At 38.2% G+C, this 18,148-nt stretch overlaps 1 protein-coding gene across 1 annotated transcript in view; it reads left to right on the top strand.

Moving 5' to 3' along the window:
- Nucleotides 1–18,148, top strand: part of LOC103730284 (diacylglycerol kinase kappa) — a 115,918-nt gene that overhangs the window by 79,708 nt on the left and 18,062 nt on the right. The window contains 4 exon segments of the mRNA XM_029561276.1: nucleotides 15,313–15,448; nucleotides 15,845–15,951; nucleotides 16,204–16,329; nucleotides 17,526–17,628. Of these exon segments, the coding sequence (XP_029417136.1) occupies nucleotides 15,313–15,448; nucleotides 15,845–15,951; nucleotides 16,204–16,329; nucleotides 17,526–17,628 (472 nt within the window).

Genomic DNA, 18,148 nt, shown 5'->3' with positions numbered 1-18,148 from the left:
GTGAGAAGGATCAGGAAACAGTATTGGTTCCCCAGGTGTCTGGGGCCCCAAGACTAGGAATGGCACAGGGTCCAAGCTAGAGTATAGAATGCCAGGCGGGGGGGCAGGGGGGTGGGGGGTGGGGTGGAAGGGTGAATGAGGCTTAGGGAGTCCCGGCGGCGTGGAGAGCTGCGCTATAGACTTCTCATTTTAGTTTTTTACTGACACATTATAAATGATATTTTTCTGATATTTTTCCCTCTGCCAACTATTGGAGAAAGTTGTCCTTCCTCCATTTTATGTTCTTAGCACTTTTGCCAAAAAGCAATTGACCATAAGTGCGTGGGTCTATTTCTAGATTTCCTTTCCTATTCCATTGGTTTATGTTTTTATGTCAGTGCCATAGTGTTTTGATTACAATCACTTAATGTTTTGAAATCATGGAGTTTGATGCCTCTAGCTTTGTTCTTTTGGCTCTAGATTAATTTGGTTATTGAGAGTCTTTTGTAGTTTCATACAAGTTTAAAGCAGTCTACCCCATTTCTTTGAAGATGACATTGGCACTTTTATAGGGGTTGTGTTAAATCTGTAGTTTGTTTTGTGTGTTATTGACATTTCACCACCATTTTATGATTTCTAGTATACAGGTCTTTTATATCCTTGTTCAAATTTATACCTAAGTATTTAATTTTAGTTGATTTTATTAATGAAATTGTTTTCTTATTATTCTTGGATGGATCATTATTAGGGTATAAACTACTACTGGTATTTATATGCTGATTTTGTATCCTGAAACTACAGAATTTACCAGTTTTAACAGATTTTTTCTGGTCTTTGGGAAATACGGAGAGAGAGAGAGAGAGAGAGAGAGAGAGAGAGAGAGAGAGGATCATTTCATCAAGAAATAAAGATGATTTTATGTCTTCCTTTCCTAATAAAATGTCTCATTTCTTCCTCTTGCCTAACTGGTCTACCTAGGACTTCCACTATAATGTTGAAAAAGAGTCACAGTTAGCATCCTATCTTGTCCTTATACTTGATCTTAGAGGGAAAAAGTTTCAGGTCCTCACTGTTGACAACTGTATCACCTATGGATTTGTCATTAATGGCCTTTATTTTGTTTAGATTCATTCCCCTCGTATCTGATCTGTTGAAAGTTTCTATCAAGAAGTGATACTGAGTTTTGTGAAATGTTTTTTCTGCATCTATTGAGATGGTCCTATGATTTTATTTAATCTTGTTAATATTATGTGTCCCATTTATTGATTTGTATAAGCTAAACCATCTTTGAAAAACCAATGATGAATCACACTTGATCACGATAATCAGGTTCGGTTTGTTAGAATTTTGTTGAGGATATTTGCGCATCATGGATAATGGCTTATAATTTTTTTAACTTTGTAATAGTCCTCCTATGGCGTTGACATCAGGGTAATGTTAGCCTTACAAAATAAGTTTGTATTATTGACTTTTTTGATTTTTAAAGATTATTTCATGAAAACTCACTATTATTTTTTCTTTCCTGTTTTATGATTCTGAAGCGCAACCCCGGTGCCTCATGAATGCAAGGTGATCACTTTACCTACCACTGAACCAAATTCTTTCTTCTTTGACTGATTAATATAATTCAGCAGTGAAGCTCTCTGGTCCTCAAATTTTCTTTAGTGAATGACTTTTTTATTGATTCAATGTCATTACTTGTCATTGTTCAGCTCTGATTTTCTACTTCTAATTTTAGACTTAGTAGGTTGTATATATCTGGAATTTAATCATCTCCTAGGTTTCAATTTGTTGATGTATATAATTATTCAGCCACTTTATGATCCTTTATATTTCAGTCTAAAATGAACAAATATCAGATACTTTGTAATTTATGAAGAAAATAGTTTTATTTAGTTTTATTTATTGGGGGAATGAAAATCTAAGATCACATAGCTCCACCAAGTTGGTTTCCATTGTGGTCCTCCTTGGCTGTGTCATAGTATAGAGTATGGCATCATACTAGGAATACATGCGTAAGAGAAAGTTCACATGAGGAGATAGGATACCAAAGAACAGGAAGGAGGCAGTCTTGCTCTTTTCTAACGACTCATTGAGAACTATATAGCTACCTTCTAAGTGAAACATTCCCAATGACTTACCATCTATTAAGTCTTTCCTCTGAAATATCTGCCAATCTCACATCTGTATATTGAGGACTAAATATCTAGCATATAAATCTTTGGGAATCAAATCACCTCCAAACTACAGAATCATCAAGTTTACTATTCTTTAATTTCTGAATAGTCTCACCTTTTTTATAAATTTATTGTCTAAGAGTATATTGATTTTTTTTCATTGTGACATTTCATTCTTTTTTATTTTAAGGGATAGTTTTAATGTAGTTACAAAGAAAATTTGAAACATAATACAGAATTCAGAATTCAAACAGTTAAATCATAGTATAAAGTAATTTATAAGGAAGTTAATAAATTGCTTTGGGAAGACTTAATTTAAAAAGCATTTCATACAGAACATCTCAAACAATCTTGTTCATCTTTATACTCCTGTCCCCACTGGCACCCTCCTATAGCCACTCCACTGGAGCCCATATACTCTGTCATCCCTGTTAAGGCCCACTGTGATGTCAGTGTCCCCAGCCATACCCCACAGCCAGTCTGTCCACTGAGTCTAGTCAGCCTATCTAGAGTCTCTTGTTTTAGGAAGATCAGCTCTTCTTCATCTAGTAGCAATCAGTTGCCAACTTTCCTTCAGATAAGATTGGGGTCTGCTGTTCATTTCCCTGTTCTATGCTAGTTTATTGTGTGCCTGAGTTTGCAGGGATTTGTGTATGCTGACACCACTGCCAATAGAATCAGATGGGCAGGTTCCCAGGTACAGGAAAGGATTTTCTACACCAGACATCAACTGCTCAGCAAATAAGGTAAAGAATCAACAAATGGGACCTCATTAAGCTAAAAAGCTTCTGTACATCAAAAGAAGCAACCAACGAAGTGAAGAGAAAATCCACAGAGTGGGAAAAAATCTTCACCAGTGACACATCTGACAAAGTTTTAACATCCAGAATATATAAAGAACTCAAAAAACAATCAAGAAAGCAAGTAACCCAATTGAAAGATCTGAACAGAGAGTTCTCAAAAGAAGAAATGAAGATGGCTAAGAAGCATCTTAAAAGGTGTCCAACATAGTAATTAGGGAAATGCAAATTAAAACCACTTTAAGATTTCATCTTACCTCAGTCAGACTGGCTAAGATCAAGAGCACAAATGATACCAAATGTGGGAGAGGATATGGGGAAAGGGGAACACTCATCCACTGCTGGTGGGACTGCAAACTTGTGCAACCCCTATGGAAAGCAGTGTGGAGAACCCTTAAAAAACTGAAAATGAACCTACCATTTGACTCAGTTATACCACTCCTTGGCATGTACCCAAAGGACTTATCCTATTGCAGAGACACTTGTACATCCATGTTTGTTGCTGCTCTTTTCACAAGAGCTAAGAGATGGAAGCAACCTAAGGAGAAACTTTTACTTTATCAAAACCACCCAGATCATGTTCCTTTGAGAACTCCAGGAAGACCTGGAAAAGGAGCCCAGGGCAGGGCTGCAGGAGAACACCTTGCTCCTGTTGCTCCAAGTGAGTGCCTTGTTAATCCATTACCATCACCTGCAGAAATATGGTTCCCACAGTCTGACACAGCTACTCCAGAGTCAACTTTGTGAGGCCATACCCCCAGGTCAAAGGTGTTACTGCCAAAGCATGAACTTATTTGAAAGCTTCATATGTTTATATAAGTAGATAGTTTGAAAAACCTACACAGAGTACTAATAGTAAAAACAAGAGTGTCTTAGATAAGTAAGATAGGTTAGTAAATATGCATGAACTATTGGTCATACTGGGGAACTATAACCATGCATTTGCTTGTGTTCAGATAAGAAAATGTTTCCAGGCCAACAATACACAGTTTAGGGCATGGGAGAAAGGAAAGAATGGAAGAAGAAACACTTAGCAGGGTCCTTTCCTAGGCAGTGCTTTATGCTTTTGTACATGTGGAAGATGGAAACATTGGAAAACAGCAACAGCAGAAGGTTACAGAGAGACATGAGGGACACCCCAGGAAGGTGACTGCCTGGTAGGCCACTGTCAGGACTGCCCTCTATTACTCCATACTGTGTACAACAGTGTTTTTTCAGGCCATGTCTTGCCCTGAGAGATTTCATTTTACAAGCAGCTTTTGATTCTGTTTTTAGAATACAAGATGACTTTGTGCCTTGGTGGACATGTAAAAACACCATCCCTCACTCACATCACTCACATGGCACAGGATGAAAAATAACATTCCTAAATGTAGAAAGGGTCCCCACCATCCTATATATTAGAGTGGGCATACTAGAATAAGACCACCCTAACCTAAGGAACTTTTGGCAAATAATAGCTGCTAGAAGGGCTCACAGTATCTCTCAGGGATAGGACTCTTGGTGTGCCCAGTGGATGAATCCATACTGAAGGACATTTGGTGACACAAATCAGAATTGATATGCCATATTATATATAAGATAGTACATTAATTTGGGAGGGGGAGGTGAGGGGAGGTGAGAATATGGGATCTAAATAACATCAAACTACATTGTATGAAAATTTCAAAAATTCAATAAAAAGTAAAACCTCAGATGAGGGAGACCATATCAAATACATCAGACTGAGGAAAGCGTGCAACTCTCTCACCTAACATTGCGAGGAGAATGACTCCTACTGTCCTGATGTGTGCTTCAACGGACTAACAGAGAACTCCTGAAAATCCCAGGGGCTTGGGAATATGTGTACTCCTGAGCCAGAAGCAAAACTTCTGTAGGGTTAGAAGATTCTCATTGCTGATCTTGGGCTGCCTAAGTACCTGCAGATTGGCATTCTGGATTGTGGAGTACCACACATTCGGTATCATAGGCGGCACAGAGAGAGGGATCATTTTCTGGGAATTTGTTTCTTTGTTTTTAAAATTACATTTATTCATTTAGTGTGTGTTCATAAGTATGTATTTGTGTGTGTGTGTGTGTGTGTGTGTGTGTGTGTGTGTACTCATGTGTGTGCACACACCTGTGCAAATGTCATGGAGCACATGCGGAGGTCAGAGGACAACTTATGGGAGTCAGTTCTCTTCTTCTATCATGTGAACCCAGGGGATGAAACTCAAGCTATCAGACTTGGCAGCAAGTGTCTTTACTTGTTAAACCACCTCACCAGCCCAGGCCCTGACGTTGTAATCTTCTGGCCTCAGGCTCCCTAGTAGCTGGAATTATAACTCTGAACTTCTAGACCCAGCTGCAAAGTTTTTTTTTCCTAACACTTTGAGTGTATCATCTGAATTAGTTACTATTTCATCATTGTGACAAAATACCCAAGAAATAAGGGAAGAAAGATTTACTTTGGCCATTTTCAGTCCATGATCAGCTGTCTCCATTGATGTTAGGCCTATAGCAATACAGAAACATTATGATAGACAGGCATATGGAGGAAAGCTGTTTACATCATGGCATTTAGGAGAGAGAGAGAGAGAGAGAGAGAGAGAGAGAGAGAGAGAGAGAGAAATGATGGATAGACCAGGTATAAGATAGACCCTTCAGAGGTATAACCCCAGTGACCTAATTCCTCTAACCAGGCTTCACCTCTTAGTAATGCATTTATTTTTAATTCATCAATGAATTAACTGACTGATAAAGTTAGCACCCTCATGATCTAATCACCTCTCAATAACACAACCAACTTGGAATCCCTAGAGTTCCAGATAGGGTAGCTGGTACCAAGACATACAGGTAAACTTTTGTTGAGTTTTCTACTTGGGTTTGATTGCTACCTGTGCTCTGAGTTCAAATGATGTTAATGGCTATGTCCAATGCTCTGGTGAGACCACTGGAGGGATTCTTCCATTAGATGAGTCTGCTGGTTTAGCTCTGCAGTCATCTCTGATTGCTTAGAGTTACAGGTTATAGTCCCTGGCTGAGCAGTGCTGTTGGACTCTGTTGTTTGTCAAAACCATATGATGTTCTGTAAGGCTAAGTGAGGTCTCTGGAGTTGTTGCTCAACCCCACAGGGTGGGCAGGACCAGAGGTTGGTTTCCAGATTGATGTGAGCTTGGGCTTGCCTCCAGACCTACGGCCAACTTAAGCAAAGGTTTGGTGGAGGTTTGGTAAAGTAACAACTCCACAGCTGCAGTTGGGTGACACCAGATGTTCCCTCCACAGTTGCTAACCAACAGCTGTTTCCTGGCCTGGGAGAGATTTAGCATGAGCACCAGAACATAGTTGAATCACCTCTCTACTGCTAAGGTTAGGAGTCGTCAGGTGCTCCCTTCATGAGTATATTTGACCTATAGTTGCCTCTCTACCTGAGGTTTACCTATGAATACCAAGTGTGTATGAAAAACTTAACTAGAATTTGAGCCTAGGAGAACTGTGGAGGTGTTTCTTCCTGTGATATTATTGGCAAGTTTATCTGATGTGATGCCTTCATTGGCCAGAATGCAAAACAGCTACCAAGAGTCACACACTTTGCACTGTGAATGCCATTGCAATTGTTTGTTTCTAAGTGACCCCATGTAGACTCTCTTGCCTGTAGTCCCAGTGCTTTCCATGGGACAAGGCAAGATTGTCATTATAAATTGAGCCCAGAAGAATTCTCTATATGTGAGGCTATGGCAGCTTGAGGGAGTGGTGCTTTAGTCAAAGACATTCATGATATCTTTGGTTCAAAACTTTTTCTCGTTTTGTGGATCAAAGGGATGTCTCAGCCTTACTCCTGAATTCTGGAATATTCACAGTGGTATTATTATGTATAGATAGTTCCTATTTTGACTTGGTGGTGGAAAATAAAGCTATATCACTCCTCTCACACTTTACTATAAACAATCATAACCAAATCACCTAATGATATAACAATTTTATGAGCTGGGTGGGTTGGTTCATACCTGTAATTCCAACATCCAGGAGGCTGAGGCAGAGATACTGTGAGTTTGAGGTCAGCTTGGGCTGCATAGTTGGTTCTGGATCAGCTTTGAGTATATAAGAAGATCCTGTCTACTCTCAAAAATTCCCAGTTTCATCACCTGCAGTCTCCACCTCCCACAAAGCACTCTATCACAGATACAATTCACTAAATTCTTTGTTACTTTACAACTAGTATCGGTTTTTCCACATCATTCAATTGTATATTCTTCATCAGAATGGCTTTTATTGACCATATCAACATTCTGCTAAAAATCAACAGATATTCCCTAAGAAGATAGAATTTTTCTCTATTTCCCCTTTTCTTTCTGAGTCTTCACCAATATCACTTTTAAAATTCCATTCACAATAGATAATGAAAGTATTGCTCATTTATACAGTGAAGTATTATTTAGTTGTTAAGAAAAATGAAATTATGAAATTCATAGGTAAATGTATGGAACTAGGAATAATCATTCTAAGTGAAGTAGCCCAGATCAGACAGTCTTAAGTAGATGGTAGTTTTCAATCTTTAGATAGGTGTTCTTGAACTTGGGTATGTAATGCCTAGAGTCTTACCATCAAGTTCTAGTATGTAACCAAGTGCAATGGCAGTAGCCAGTATTGTTTGAGGGTCTGTGGGATCTCTCTGGTCAACAGCTCCAAAAGAGAGAGTCCACTTCTGGCATTTAGCTTTTCATTTCCAGCTCAAAGGTAGAAAATCCTAAGAGATCAGGAAACTTGTCAGGGTCCATGGAGGATGGTTCATGGGAGGAGAGATAGAATTCACTGATATGCATGGAAAGGGGAATAATGCAGAGGACTAGTTTAATGGTTGGGGAATGAGAGGGTAGGGCATAAGAGGGAATAAGAAGAGGGACAACTAACACAAAAAGTCTTTTGAAAGACTCACATGGAAACCTACTAGAGAAACTTCTGTCATTTCTTTTCACATTACAATATAAAAGGAGTTTAAGTGTAGTTGCTCCATGTCAACGATTCAGTGGCCCTAAGAGACACTACAGACTGGCAAATGAAAAGCTAAATGCCAGAAGTGGACTCTCTTTTGGAGCTGTTGACCAGAGAGATCCCACAGACTCTCAAACAATACTGGCTATTGCCATTGTACTTGGTTACACACTAGAACTTGATGGTAAGACTCAAGGCATTACATACCAGAGTTCAAGAACAAACAAGTAGAAATCAAGCTGGTACTGACCTCAAAGCATCATCTCTGCTGGCTGGCTTTTGTAGTACTAGAAGGTGCTATGCATGTTACTGGCAGAGAAAAGTAATCATCAGCCTTACCCAGTTATGAACTTTATGAGCTGTAGTAACAACTGGCTTGGCAAAATGTGCCCACTGGTGCAACAATGGCACCAATATTTTGGGAGCAACTAACTACCATCTAACTGGATTTAAGGCCCACTTCACAAAAAGGAGTCCATATCTGATACTGTTTCCAGAGTCAAGAACCTGTAGCTAGACAGGTCACCAGCCACAGGGGAAAATCTACTATCATTCTGCTAAATAGGTGTAGTATTAAATTGACCCATAATGACCTAGTGTTATACCTATAGATTAATGCATCTCTTAGATCTCACCAGAAAAGGTTCTCCCTAAAGCAGATGGTGATTAATATAGAGACCAACAAGTGGTCAACATGTAGAGAATAAGAGACTGTGGATTTCTCAGCCCTAAGTGGTACACCTATATTGCACTCTCTTCTCCCATGGCTCAAGGTTAATTATGGAAGAAGGTGCAGAAAAAAATGTAAAACCCAGAGATGGTAGATGAATACAAGGAAACTATATTGTCTGGACACCAAAGGGTAGTTGCATATATGAACGCACAGCTCTTATGACAGTATGCACAAGACCTGTGCAAACCCAAGCCAGATACGGGCCCAGCATGAATGGGGGCAATTTGTCAGGAAGCCACAGCCCTAGCTGAGGATCTACTAGCAATTGATAGATGCAAGGAGAGGGAAAGTCAGTTGTCTTTACTGGTGTGATCCCTAGTACATTGACCAGACTCCAAGGGATACACCCATACCCAAGAGCATTTAGGAAACACAGATTAGGCTCAATAGGCCTTAAAAAATACTAAATATAATAGAGGACATAAAAATGGGGGGGGGATAAGATTGAAGTAGAGATGTTGGATGGGATCTGAATATGGAAAAAAATTGTATGAAATTCTCAAATCAATAAAAATATTATTAAAATTCCATTCACGGCAATGTAGGATATATGTGTGTAGCATTTAGGAAACACAGATTAGGCTCAATAGGCCTTAAAAAATACTAAATATAATAGAGGACATAAAAATGGGGGGGGGATAAGATTGAAGTAGAGATGTTGGATGGGATCTGAATATGGAAAAAAATTGTATGAAATTCTCAAATCAATAAAAATATTATTAAAATTCCATTCACGGCAATGTAGGATATATGTGTGTGTGTGTGTGTGTGTGTGTGTGTGTGTGTGTGTGTCCTCAAACTCATTCATCCTGCACTATTATGCATTTCTGAAGCTACATTCACATTTTCAGGAATATGTTTGGTACTAATTGGTATCTTAGTTTAGGCTGTTATAACAAAATTCCACAGAATGAATGGTTTAAACAGCAAACACTTTAAAACATTTTTGGTACCTGAGCACTCCAAGATGAAGGTACTGGAAAATTCAGTTTTTGATAAAGATCCACTTTCTATTTCATATACAGCTATCTTTTTGTTGTGTCCTTATATGACAAGAATAGGAGTGAGAGAAGCTCTGAAGGCTCTTATACAGGAGCTAATACCCGATCCACTTCTCAAAGGTCCCCTAATAATACATTCCATTAAGAGTTAGGAGTTCAGCATATGAATGAGGAGGTAAACAAACACTCAGTCAGAATCTGATTGGAGCAATGGTGTGTGTATTCAAAGGATAATAAAAATCAGGTGCCAATACCTAACAACAAGGCTTTACTGAAAACTTTATGCCAACTGACTGTCCTTAGCATTTAGGTGATTTTTATGCATGCTACAGTTTTTAACTGTCTTCCAAATTGATTTTGAAAAATTGTGTTAGCAAATAGAAAGGCCTGTAGTGATATACTATGCTAGTCTCCCAGACCTGCTGTAACAACTCAGAACAACTTTTTGTGACTTAAACTATAATTTAATAACTCCTGTAATCTTATCAGTTAAGGGAAGTTCAAGATCATCTTCTGTTAGGGAGATTTGATCCACACTGAAGGATACCTGGGGACAACAAACTTGACTTGATAGGTCTTAGTATATATGACAGAATGCATGAAATTTAGTGGTGAATTGGGCTATGAGGGGTGCATAGGGGAGAGGGTATAAATATAATCAAGATGTATACAATGCATAAAATCTAAATTAAAATTTTTAAATCTATCTGGCAGTGATATGCTGAATTTGCCAAAATAACGTTCCATACCTGAACACCAATGCAATTACAAATCAGAGCTATTAAGAGAAGGGTAATAATTTTAGAGACATAAAATGATAAATTAAGGCTGGATTCCTTTTTAAGGATAGAGTCTTAATTACAAATATGAACAAAAATATCTTAAAATCTACAATTTATAGTTTCAAATATGTTATAAGGTAATGTTGCTTTGATATTCAGTTTAATTCTTAGTGATCATTTACTACATTTAATACTATTATCTTACATTTAATACTATTATCTATGTAATATTATTAATTTTTCTTTCATTAATAAAATAAATCATGAATTCAGGAGCTTTTGGGGGTGATTATTCCAAATAGATCAAGACAGAAAACTTGATGTATAAAGGGGGTGGACAATTTACTCTCACTTGTAATATCTTCAAATAAATGATGGCTAGCAAAAAAAAAAAATACAAGTGAGTCAATGAATTAGGGTTCACTCTAATGTAGGTTGACCTCATTTTAAACTGATGTGTCTTCAAAGATCCTATCTCCAAAGTAAGGTTACATTCACAGAAGTTCTAACCAGAAGTTAGGACTTGGACACATAGTTTTGGGGAACACAATTCAGCCTACGGTCTACCATCTCATCTTCCAAAATTCATGTGTTTCCTACGTGCAAAACATATTTACTCCATCCCAACATGCCGACAGATTTATGTAATTTTAGCATTAACTCTAAATCCAAAATATCATCTTCTAGGTAATCTAAATAAGGCACTAGTGAGACTCTGTGTATGGTCCTTTCTGGGGCCAGATTTTTCTCTACTTGTTGACATATGAGACCAAGAAAACAGATTATCTGCTTCCAAAATCCAATATTGTAAGTGGCACAGGGAGAAAATAGGACTAAAAAGGCTACTGGTCTAAAGAAAGTTGGCAACCCAGAAAGGCAAATTTTATTAAGTTTCTAGGCCTAAGAATGATTATCTATGGCTCAATGTTCTGTCTCCTGGCTCCACCCTCTCAGCCCACTGGAGTGGCATCTTCTCTCTGTAGCTGAAAAAGTGGCCCCATCTTCTGGAAACTAGGAGGCAACCTCAACTTCTGGAACTGAAGAAGCAATAACCATGCCCAATAGGTGCACACTCTCGTGTTGGCAAGAACAGCTATTTTGAGCCTCTTTCACCAGCATTGCTGTCCTCCAAGAAATTCGTGTAATATATTATTCCATCTTCCTTAAAGAAAAGTATATACTAACAGCTGGAATAACTTTCTTGGTCTGTTTCATGTCTCGGAAGTCCAAAAACTTTCCTTCATTTAGTCTTCTGTCTGTCCTTTTCAGCCCATGGTGACAGTATTCTGCTGAAATGGCCAATTGGATCCTCATGTCCCATGGTTTCTATCCAATAGTACAGTGAAACGGTTCTCTTTCACTCTAAAGGAATCACCTTTCTGCTAGTCTCCTATAATATTTCTCATTTCCATCAGACTATGCAAGAAACAATTTGAATATTTATTTCTCTGGTAAGATCTTATTCGAGGCAATGCAAACTTTTTAATATGTTGTGCCTCAAAAGTCTTACTCTTTTACACTAAACAACTGTAAAACCACTTTCATATTATAGTATTTGTTATAGAGACACTCACACCCCAGTTCCAAAAATCTGCATTCATTTTCTAGGACTAAAATAACAAACAAATTTGAGTATACAGAAACAACAGTGACTTACTCTTTAACATTTCTAGAGTGTAAAAATATGAATTCATGCTGTTGGTAGGGTCTTTCTTTGAAGGCTGTAAAGGAAGATCCTTCTGTGTCTCTTATCTTCTGGTGACTACAGACAAACAATGGTGTTCTTTGGCTTGTAGATTACTGAATCTCTGCCTTCGTTGTTACATGATGTTCTCCCCTGTATGTGTACTCTATATTATCACAAGGTGCTCTCCTCCCTATCGTGTCAGTTTATGGAACTATTTTCCTGTTCTTGTTTAAAAGTATTATTTGAGAATTTCATAGATGAGTGTTGTATTTGAATTATTTCCACTCCTCCAGGTCCCTTCCAACTCCCCTTATGCCACCCCCACACCACCTCAATTTCTTGTCCTCTTCTTTATTATTGCTACACACACACACACACACACACACATGCACGCACACATATACATATATATATATTTCAGTTAGTGGCACCTATGAGTGTACCTATGTTTAGGTCTGCCCACTTTGGATTCAATAACCTCTCAGGGAACTAGTTCCTAGAGAAAACTGATTCGCTCACAGCATGTGTTGATTGCCTGTAGCTCTTCATTGTGAGGTGGGACCCTGTGAAATTTCCCCATCCACCTTGGCATATCTCCTGGTTTTGTCATAATGCAAATCTTGTTAAACTACATACTGTGGAAATTTCATTGATGTAGCTTCCCTATCATGTCTAGAATACATTAACTAACAACAGGTGTCTTATCCTTCTGGCTCTTTCCTGTCCCCTTTTCCATTATGCAACCCTTACACCTAAGGCTCAGGAAATATTTTCCTATTTCTCTAAATATACTACTAAGTGGACTAGGTCCCACTATAATCCATTATGGCTTCATCTTAATTACATCTATAAAAACAGTGTTTCCCAATAAGATCACATTCATAGGTACCAGAGGTTAAGACTTGAACATATTTTGAGGAACACACAATTCAAACCACCGAACACACTCATCCAGGATTGTAACATCAAAATTTCCTTATAGACCCGAGTGTGGTCCTGCATAACTTTAATCTCAGCATTTGAGAAGCAGAAGCAGGCAGATCTCTGTGAGATTGAGGCCAGCCTGATCTACATTGTGAGTTCTAGGTCAGCTGGGGCTACAGGGAGGCCCTGTCTCAAAAAGACCATTGTTTTTCCTTATAGAATAAGATGAGCACAAGAAATATACATTCCATCTCTTCAACAACTGAACCTAATCAATGTACTATATATATATTCCTTTACATTTACCAAGATACACAGGCAGAGTTTATTTCTTCAACTTGATCCTGAGAACCTTGTACATTCTTGAAGAATTCATTTGTCATTCTAGGCTATGATTATCCGTTTTAGAATTTGTTTCTCCCAGTACACCGAGTTCCTTTAGAGTAACATTTGTGACTTGTTAATCTCTATAACTCCAGTGCTTAATATGTTACATGACACATAGTAGGCTCCTAGCAATTATTGCAGAGGAAAGAGATTAGAAGGAAGAATGAGGTTTGTTGTATTACAATCGTCAGCTTAGAGAATAGAAAGGAACCGGAAGTTCAGAATGCCAATGCCTAGACTCTCTACCTTCTACTCTGATGTTCTTAGACCTAGATTTTTTCAGAGAATCAGTGTATAATAAAATCCCAGTCACAAAGAAATTCCAGACCTTTAATTCATCATAGTAGCTTTTCTTTACAGAAGCTTCTTGGTCAATCCAACAGTAGTTTAGCACACATCCAGCGTGTCCATGGCATGAGAGATCAGATTGCTATGTGCTATGTCTTAGATGGTTAACAATATTGATTAAGGATGAATTTAGTGTGGCAGAGCCCTCAATAGTGCGCCCTCTAATGGACAGCTTGCATCAGACACAATGTATCATTCTTTTAAAGTCTTGCCATACCTTTGCACACTCAACTCATTGTAATGTCAAAAATAAAATAACTGTACATGCCTGTGTCTAAACTCTAAAAGAAGGCAGAGGAGACACTCATATATTCACAAGAATTGGAACAAAGATGGAAAAATCCTGCAAAAATATACACAGAATAAAGTAGAGGGTTTCAGTGCTCACTCATCCCTACACCCCCAAAACCATTGCTGGTGTATCCTATGCCTTTCCTACAAACATGAAACTCAGGCCATGATATACAAATGCTGCATTCATAGGCAAAATAACAGAAACTACAAACCAATTTCCACAAAAGAAGACAATAAACAAAATATCCTTATGGGACAAAAAAAAAATGTCCCATAAGGGCAGGCACTTTGCCTTGTTAACCATTATGGTTCAAATACCTTGTAAAGTGCTAAGCATAATAGTTACTGAGTAAATATTTGTTTAATGAATTATTGAATTAATTAAATTTATTAACCAAGCAACTGCTGTAGGTAGTCAAAGGGTGGTACTCAAAAGAGAATACTTGAGGGGCTGGAGAGCTGGCTCAGTGGTTAAGAGCACTGGCTGCTCTTGCAAAAGATCCAGGTTTGAATCCCAGCACCCATATGGTGGCTAGCAACCATCCACAACTCCGGTTCCAGGGAATCCGACGCCCTCTTCTGTCTTACATGTGCATTGCATGACATGGGCACAGCAAAACACATGCAGGCATAACACTCACACACATAAAAATAAATCAAAAAAATTTTAAAGAAGAATACTTGAAGTAGTAGCTGTGAGAAAAGGAGTTAAATCTATTTCAAGTGTTGTCCAAGTAAATCAATGCTCTGCTCATTTGACAGCAACAGCACCAAGAGGAGGTAGAGCCTAACAAATATTCCTTAGCTTATAATATGATCCTTGCCTCCTCCATTTCTTTGCTGACCAGAGACTTTGGATATTAATGAATTTCCAACTCACAACTCTCTTTTGCTTTCTACTTAAAGAGAGCCAAGATCAATCAGAAAAAAATTTTCTTGAACTAAACCAATATCGTGGTTGGCCAAGGAGTGAAAAAGATCATTGCTCTATCTTCAGCTCCTTTTTCAATATATTCCTATTTCTTTTCCCCTTCTAAAACCTAGGAAAACACTAACAAAATGAAATCAAAACAAAAAATGGGTATTTGATCTAAGTTTCTATCCTTTCCTTCACACGCTTTGACATCTATATTACAGGCCATTTTAGCCCTAGGAGCAGATTTTCTGGTCTTCCATAATCCATCTCTGTGATTAACCCTTCACTCTCTCTTCTCTTTGATTTACTTTAGATACCTGCAGCAGAAAACAATCCTTTCCTCGTTGGAATGCACTACTGGTATTCCAGTCACAGTTCCAGGACTCAGTTTTGCAATGTTTGTCGAGAGAGCATTCCTGCCTTATCTCGAGATGCCATCATCTGTGAAGGTACCTTTAGTACATCGACTCACTCTAGGCCACTGGTTGTTGTATGAAGTTATACCTAATGAAGGAAAGAAGAAAGGAGGAGCTAGCATGAAGAGGTGTTCTCTTGAATAAAAATGGAGGGTTGGACATAGAAAGATGGGACTATTTGATCACAAAGATTGAAAAGCCAGAAATAGCCTCCCTTTCACTATTAATTTTAATTCAAAGTGGATAATAGTGAGCCTAGCTGGCAAATAATCAAAAGGAACTGATTCACATTAGAAACAGGTCTTAGGACGTGGATCAAAACTATTTAGCATGCATTTGAATTCTAACTTTCAGAGAGGCTTAGGGAAGAGAATTAGAATCTTCATTGTGACCAGATTCACATCTTTACTTTTATTCCACTTCTCACAGTGTGCAAGGTGAAATCTCACAAATTATGTGCTTTGAGAGCAAGCAAAGACTGCAAGTGGAATACTTTGTCCATCACTGATGACCTCCTTCTGCCTGCAGATGAAATAGTAAGTACCAGCCATGCCCTTCCACAGCCCCCTTCTCCCATGTCTCCTTAAGTCATGGCACAGAAGGGTAGGAAAACTTTTTCCTGTCACTAGACAAGCAAAGGACACAATTCCCTAGGCTCCAATGATCTAACCAATATCAAAGAATTAAATCTCAATCCCTAGAAAGATCACTAGTCCTCCATGGGTAGTACTTATTTTACCTGGTCCTTCCTTTAATCATTAACCTCTGCCTCTTCTTCACCCCATCAGGAAACAATGCCCCATCAATGGGTAGAAGGAAACATACCTGTCAGCTCTCAGTGTGCAGTATGTCATGAGAGTTGTGGCAGTTATCAAAGACTGCAAGACTTCCGCTGTCTGTGGTGTGATTCTACGGTAAGACTCCTATCACCTTGATTGCTAAAGAAATTGACTTCTGGAGAAGGAGTGGATTGGAGATTGACTATTACTATAATAGATAGATAGATAGATAGATAGATAGATAGATAGATAGATAGATAACCTCAGAAACACCCCAAAATATATCATAGATATTCCACAGTCTGGAGCTCAGAAACTTGGTCTTCCACATATTCTACACAATTTTTATGAGAAAAGTTTAAGATGTTCGTATCTGATGGCTCTTAGTTGGTAAAACCATCCAAGAAATGTGAAAAGCTGAATTCTCAAATGACAGTATGAGCAATGAAAAATAAAATCTGGAGTCTATCTTTAAGAAAGGATCCCTTACTTATTCATTACTTCCTAGAAACGTGTACTCTTCATTAATGGTTAATAATAATAATAATAAATTGTCACTGCCACTATGTAGTGAATGTTTTCTATTGATTACCTCAAACTTTGTAACAACCTTAAACTAAACCTCATTGTCCCCATTTTGCATATGAGTAATATGAGGTTCAGAAAGGTGAATGCAAAGCCATATAGCCAGTAAACAATAAAGTATTGATTCATACATAATTCTGCTAAGACCAAGATCTTAACTACAACACTGAACCACTGGACCTCAACGGGGGATGATTTTTGACCTAGAAGATATTTGGCAATGTCTGTAGACATTTATGTTGTTTAAAACTTCAGGGGAATGATGCAACTGGTAACTTGTAAAAGGGGCCTAGGATTTTTCAAATCTCCTACAATTCACAGGATAGCATCCCATAGCAAAGAACTACCTGGGCCAAAATATCAGTATCATAGAGGTTGAAACACCACGAACTAGACTTTCTAGGCTTTTAGATGCTTCTCTCAAACTGAATTTTCTAACACAAGAAGAAACTGAAATATGAGCTTCTTCACTGATGACTTTGCCCACTGACCTTTATTTAATTGCTTTTGAATAGCCAGCCTATCTTTGAAAAGACCAGAGTTCTGCGCATTCAGGGATATTACAGGCCCAGAGTGGAGTATGAGATTGTCAGGCAAGTTAGAGATATGTATATGACACCAAATTTTAGAAAGGAAGATTTGAAATATTAAAGATCTAATTCTTGGGATGGAACTAAAGACTAATCAATGTTCGTCTTTTCTCTCCCCCTCCTTTTTTTCTCTCTGCTGTGCTCTTATCGTTTCAGGTGCATAGCGACTGCCAGAGACGGTTTTCCAAGGAATGTTCCTTTGGAAGTCGTCGCTCATCAATCGTTCCGCCGACTGCACTGAGCGACCCCAAAGGCGATGGTGAGTAGGTAGACCTTTACTTCAGAAGCACACTGGGGAGGGAGGGAAGGTGCAAAGACTGGGAAAAAAAACCAGAATTTATCCTCCACAACCAGTAGAATATTTTAGGGGAATGGGTATGTATGTATAAAAGAGCTCATGATTTTCCTTAGAACTGTAGAGTGTTGAATGCTGTGTTTTGGGTATATTTGTATATGGGCATGTTCTCTGTAGCCTCTGTAACAATTCTTTCTGACTGATCAAAATTTATTTCAGCCTTTTTTCAGATACTACACAATCTATTAAATAAATGTATGTTTCCAGATGGTTCAAGAGCTACTGAAAACCTAGGTTATATTACTTTTAAAATGAAAACTAATACCAAAATTGTTTTCAAATAAGAAATTAGCATAGTTATTGTCCCAGCACTCTTTGCTTATGCTTTGTCAATTCCTGGACGGTGATTTATTGACAGCTCTATTTCATAACGGTACTTGAAGCCCCCAGAGAATAGTGGTCCCCTGTTTTAGAGCATGGTGGT

Source organism: Nannospalax galili, unplaced genomic scaffold (genome assembly GCF_000622305.1).
Source record: "Nannospalax galili isolate Female #2095 unplaced genomic scaffold, S.galili_v1.0 scaffold1534, whole genome shotgun sequence".
Classification (NCBI taxonomy): Eukaryota; Metazoa; Chordata; class Mammalia; order Rodentia; family Spalacidae; genus Nannospalax; species Nannospalax galili.
This window is presented reverse-complemented; position numbering and strand designations above follow the sequence as displayed.